This window comes from Mus caroli, chromosome 7, assembly GCF_900094665.2.
Source record: "Mus caroli chromosome 7, CAROLI_EIJ_v1.1, whole genome shotgun sequence".
NCBI classification, from domain to species: domain Eukaryota; kingdom Metazoa; phylum Chordata; class Mammalia; order Rodentia; family Muridae; genus Mus; species Mus caroli.
Genome location: NC_034576.1, coordinates 129,436,296 through 129,441,501, shown reverse-complemented (window position 1 = coordinate 129,441,501; position 5,206 = coordinate 129,436,296). Strand labels below are relative to the sequence as shown.

Here is a 5,206-nt window from a genome sequence, read left to right as displayed (position 1 = left end):
ATGTGGATTTTGTTTGTTTGTTTTTTGAGTTCTTTGTGTATTCTGGCTATGAACACTCTGTCAGACAGACGCACAGCCGCTGAGGATGCTGGTGTCAGGCCCATCAGATAACATCTGAGCATCCCACTGAAACTTTAAAAGGCAGGGGGCTTGGAACGATGGGTTTCACATCTGAAGACAGCAGCTGACAGCCCAGAGCAGCACTTCCACCAAAGCTGTCATAGCTGTGCACTGCATGCATCCTGGCACTCACTGTCAGCAGCCTCCCAGAGCCGAAGCTCCCTGTGTCACTCGGACCTTGGCACAATCTGCTGGGAGATCTGAAATCACTCTGGGCCATGGGAAGTCATCCCTGCTCCATCTTTAAGCTTAGTACAGACCTAGTGAGCAGAAACCTGATCTTGACCCAATGTATTTGCACCAAGACATAGAAGAAAGGCAGGGAAAATTATGGGTGCATGATAAAGGGAGATAGCCCCTTGTCCTGAAGTCTGGCTGAAGCCCCTCCCCAGTGAGAAAGAAATTTAGCAAATTAACATTTGCTGTGAATGATGCTGAATACAGATAAGACTCCTTTCTTTCTTCCTTTTTTTTTTTTTTTTTGGTTTGTTTTTTCGAGACAGGGTTTCTAGGTAGCCCTAGCTGTCCTGGAACTCATTCTGTAGACCAGGCTGGCCTCGAACTCAGAAATCCGCCTGCCTCTGCCTCTCAAGTGCTGGGATTAAAGGCGTGCGCCACCACTGCCCAGCCAAGATTCCTTTCATAGGTAGGTATTTTATATTAAAATAGCAATGAACCAGACTGAAAACCTGAATGTATATGACCGTGAGTAGGGCCTCATTCCTCTCTTGGATATTTCATGGGAATCTCACAATCTTCCCAGAAACTTTAATTCCTTCCTGGAAGTGAAGGGGAAAAAAATCCAGATGGGCAGATGTAGAGTTTTAGAAGATTAGGTCGTGAATGTTCTGAGTGTCCTGGCTGATCAAAGACCAGCTCTATGATCTCAGACATGTGTCAAGGACAGTATTTCTCAACTAGTTTGAGATGTGTAGACCAAGCTGGTGGAAACAACCTCTAAGACTGCTTCACTTTCTAGCTTATTAATATTCTTCCTGCCACAGGCTTTCTGGGGCTCCACAATACACTGACCAGAAGGAAAACACCAAACACCTGTTAATTCCTGAGTCCAGCCATTGCAGAAACAACCTCCATCTTGCTGACAGGGTTCAGGTTCCCAGGCTGGAACTAACAACTATCCTGTGAATTAGGTGTTTCAAGTTTGTTATCCAGTAAAGGCTGTAAAGAGGGACGTTTCTGTTATTTGCCGTCTAAACTAAGGCACACAAGTCATAAATGTGCAGATTGCCCACTCCTTTGTTCCCTTATCATTATAAATTCCAGGCCAGTCCAGGATGCGACCTGACTCCAAAAGCTAAATCAAGGACCCTGAAACAAAGTGACGATGATGAGGTCCAGTCACCAAAGTTAACTTCCTTGCTTAACCCATTGTGTGAAAGTGTGACTGATTAACGCAACAGCGCACCCAAGTCCCCCTTGCTTTGTGTTTTCATCCTATGAAAACGTTATAAAATCTGTTCCGGGATGCTGTTCAGCTCCCAAATTGGCCACTACATACGCGTGCACAGAAATAAAGCTTTCATTTTTAAGCTTCTATCTCTGAAGTGAGTTTTCTCAGATTCTACCCCAACCCGAAATTCACCGACTGCTTCCACCTAGCTTAACTGGAGAGTGATGTGAACATCCAGAATCTGTACGGTTCCTTAACTGCATGATACTCGCGGTCCTGGAGTCCCCGCCCACATAGGCATGTCTACTTGAGTCTTGGTCTTAGATTGGCACTTGTAGACACTTTGGCCATTTTGGATGAGGGCTAGAAAACAATTACCCAGGAAATCCGGTGACGTAACCTTGGGCGGGACCCCAGGGATCACGGTTCTTGTTACTCCCCCCCCACCCGCTCCGCCCCGCCCCCACACGTTTATGCACAAATACTGCTACCATTTCTATGAGTTCTTCACCACGTCTTGCACCTGTACCTGCTTCTAGGAATTTTCAATTTTTACCTACATTACGGCGCTCACGGACCTGATATATGTCCTTTCTCAGACCTGGTACCCCACCGCGGCAACCTAGGATCTGGCAGGCGATCCAGGGGACGCCAGGCGGATCACGGAACAGTGCGGGGAGTCCCCATGGCGCCGCGGATGGCCCCGGAAAGGGCCTCCGCTCGGCCTGCATTCCTTAAGCCTGGGGCTGTGAGCTTCGCGGACGTGGCCGTGTACTTCTCCCCGGAGGAGTGGAGGTGTCTGCGGCTGGCGCAGAGAGCCCTGTACCGAAAGGTGATGCGCGAGACCTATGGTCTCCTGGCCTCTCTCGGTGAGAACCTTCCTGGCCGCCTGGGACACTGTGGGTCATGCGGCCGAGTTCCCTGGACACGGGTGATTGTAACAAGTGGGTCGACCTCCCTGACTCATGGGGTTTGCTATCTTTCCCTCCAGAAGTCGGGGGCGACAAACCAGCGCTCATCTGCTGGGTGGAGGAAGAGTCCGAAGTGTGGGGACCCTGTGCCCAGGAGCCAGAGGTGGCCATGTGCAAGACAGAAGTCCACTCAGGTGAAGGACTGGGTATTTGCCTGGGGAAACTTCTGTGTTGCCAGCCTGTGTGGTGTCTTCTAGTTGACTGCACTTACTGCCTGGCAGTTTCTTCCCTGTTTTCCTGTTTCCTGGCCAAAGCCATAATAGCTGGCCCCTGGATTCATCTGGAAAGGGGCTGTGATTGTTCTGTCCAGTGCTCTCACCTCGTATATACAGGGTCACTAGGCTGTATAGGTTGTACCTCCTCGTTCCCACTCCTCTGCTGCAATCACTGTGGCTGCCTTCTGGAGTCTCCTTCAGTTCTTGCTGTCCACCTCTGACAAGTGCTTAGCTCACTGCACTTGGGAATGCGGACCACACAGACACCTTTCTTTATGCTGCATCTGGACATCTGTGCACCACGCATGCTCAGGTGCTGTGGCTTCTCCCCTCCTGTGCCCTGTTTCCATGTGGGGCTGTGGGAATCGAGGGGCGTAGAAGTCAGAGTCTGAGCTTTGTCATGGTCTCCCAGCAGATTGCAGGCACGAGAAGGGAAGGAAGAAATCAAGGGAAGAGACCGAGGCAACCCAGAAGATATTTTCTCCAGAAGCTGGATCTATGGAGCCACGCCCCTCCTTTGCTTCCCCTTCTTCTAACTTGGAGCTGCTGTCCAAGAACTTTCAGCAGGGTCACTCCACTGTTGCAGTGTACAACCCTATCCTAAAAGCAGACCAGCGTCATGGGTGCCATGTGTGTGGGAAGAGTTTTGTCCACCAGTCCAAACTGGTGGAGCACCTGTACACTCACACAGGTGAAAAGCCATTTCAGTGCCCAGACTGCGACAAGTATTTCGGCCGGGCTTCTTCCCTGAGCATGCACCGAGCCATACACCGAGGGGAACGGTCTCATCAGTGTCCTGACTGTGGGAAGTGTTTTACCCAGCGGTCCACATTGGTGGCGCACATGTACACTCACACAGGCGAAAAGCCATTCCATTGCCCTGACTGCAACAAATCTTTCAGCCGGCCTTCTTCCCTGAGCTCGCACCGGGCCATACACAGAGGGGAACGGCCTCATTGTTGCTCTGACTGTGGCCGAGCTTTCACGCATCGCTCTGGCCTCATTGCCCATCTCCGTGTCCACACTGGGGAGAAGCCTTACTGTTGTGCTGATTGTGGACGTTGCTTCAGCCAGAGCTCTGGGCTCCATGAGCACCAGCGGGTGGTACACAGCGGTGTGACCCCCTTCACTTGTACTCACTGTGGCAGAGCCTTTGCCCGGGCCGCATATCTTCAGTGTCACATGCGCACCCACACGGGTGAAAAGCCTTATTCATGCCCTGATTGTGGACGCTGCTTTCGCCAGAGCTCTGACATGACAGCCCACAGGCGGATCCACAGTGGTGAACGACCCTACCCCTGCCCTCAGTGTGGCAGACGCTTTCCCACGAAGTCGGCTGTGACAAAGCACCAGTGGGTCCATAGACCAGGAGCTAAAGGCCATAAGAACAAAAAAGCCAGTCAGTTATCTATATCTCTGGACCCTAGACAAGAGGACCCGGATCCACCTGTGAGCTTCCAGCATTACCCAGAGATATTCCAGGAGTGTGGGGGATGGTCTTAAAGGTGCCAACATAGAGGGTAGGATATGTACATTTTTTGAGGCCCAGAGGCTTGAACCTATGGCATCCTCCGGAAGTCACAGACGTTCTAGCTAGTGCTGGTCTGGGCACCGGGTAGAGTCTTCTAGGAGGTTTCCAGATCCATCTGCACACACTCTGGATTGACCATCGTCTTGGCATCTATTGGGCAGGGCTGGGCAACCCCACTAGAGCTCTATGAGAAGCGAGGGCCTTTTCCTGGTTCAGAAGTATTGAGAGGCCTGAGGATAAAGAGAGCCTCCTTGAAGTCATTGTGTCTTTAATGCAGAGGCTAAAGTTGATGGCTCTGTGTGTGTTGAGCCAGCTGCATTCTCCGGGATTGAGTTACTGGTCAAGAGCCTGTGTGGTAGTTCCTGTTGTGATCCCCGAACTGGGGAGGTAGAGACAGGAAGATCAGGAATTTGAGACCAGTTTGGGTCACCTGAGACTGCATCTAAAAATAAAGTTACAACTGTAATTTATTAAGGTTTAAAAACCAAAGTATCTATCACATGTACCAAAGGTCTAGGTTTCTAGGTTCTCTGGAAAAAATCCAAAATATTCAGCCCAACAAACAAGACAGAAGAGTTCTGTGGTCCATTCTCAGCACTCCATATACTGTGTGTGCCGGCACATGCTTGCTTGCAGCACTTGGTAGCTGGTGGCACAAGGATGTTCAGAACTTTAAGGCTGCCCTCAGTTACAGACAGACAGACATGTGGGAACTAAAAGAGGGTGGGGGAAAGCAGGGGCGGGGGGGAGGAGGATAGCCCAGGTCCAGCCAGAGTTACTCCTATGCTCTGGGCAGGCAGACATGGGAGGGCAGCCAGACACTTTCTTTTTTTTTTTTTTTTTTTGGTTTTTCGAGACAGGGTTTCTCTGTAGCCCTGGCTGTCCTGGAACTCACTTGGTAGACCAGGCTGGCCTCGAACTCAGAAATCCACCTGCCTCTGCCTCCCAAGTGCTGGGA

General features: G+C 50.8%; 1 protein-coding gene across 2 annotated transcripts; it reads left to right on the top strand.

Moving 5' to 3' along the window:
* Positions 1 to 2,003: 2,003 nt before the first annotated feature.
* Positions 2,004 to 4,732, top strand: LOC110298560 (zinc finger protein 764-like). 2 transcript variants are annotated; one of them, XM_029479420.1, is made up of 3 exons: positions 2,004 to 2,400; positions 2,526 to 2,636; positions 3,133 to 4,732. In XM_029479420.1, the coding sequence occupies exons 1-3, from the start codon at positions 2,217 to 2,219 to the stop codon at positions 4,218 to 4,220; spliced, it is 1,383 nt and encodes a 460-aa protein (XP_029335280.1). In that variant the 5' UTR covers positions 2,004 to 2,216; the 3' UTR covers positions 4,221 to 4,732. The 2 variants fall into 2 exon arrangements, with proteins under 2 accessions (XP_029335280.1, XP_021023540.1); XM_021167881.2 differs by having other exon boundaries at positions 2,523 to 2,636.
* Positions 4,733 to 5,206: the final 474 nt, after the last annotated feature.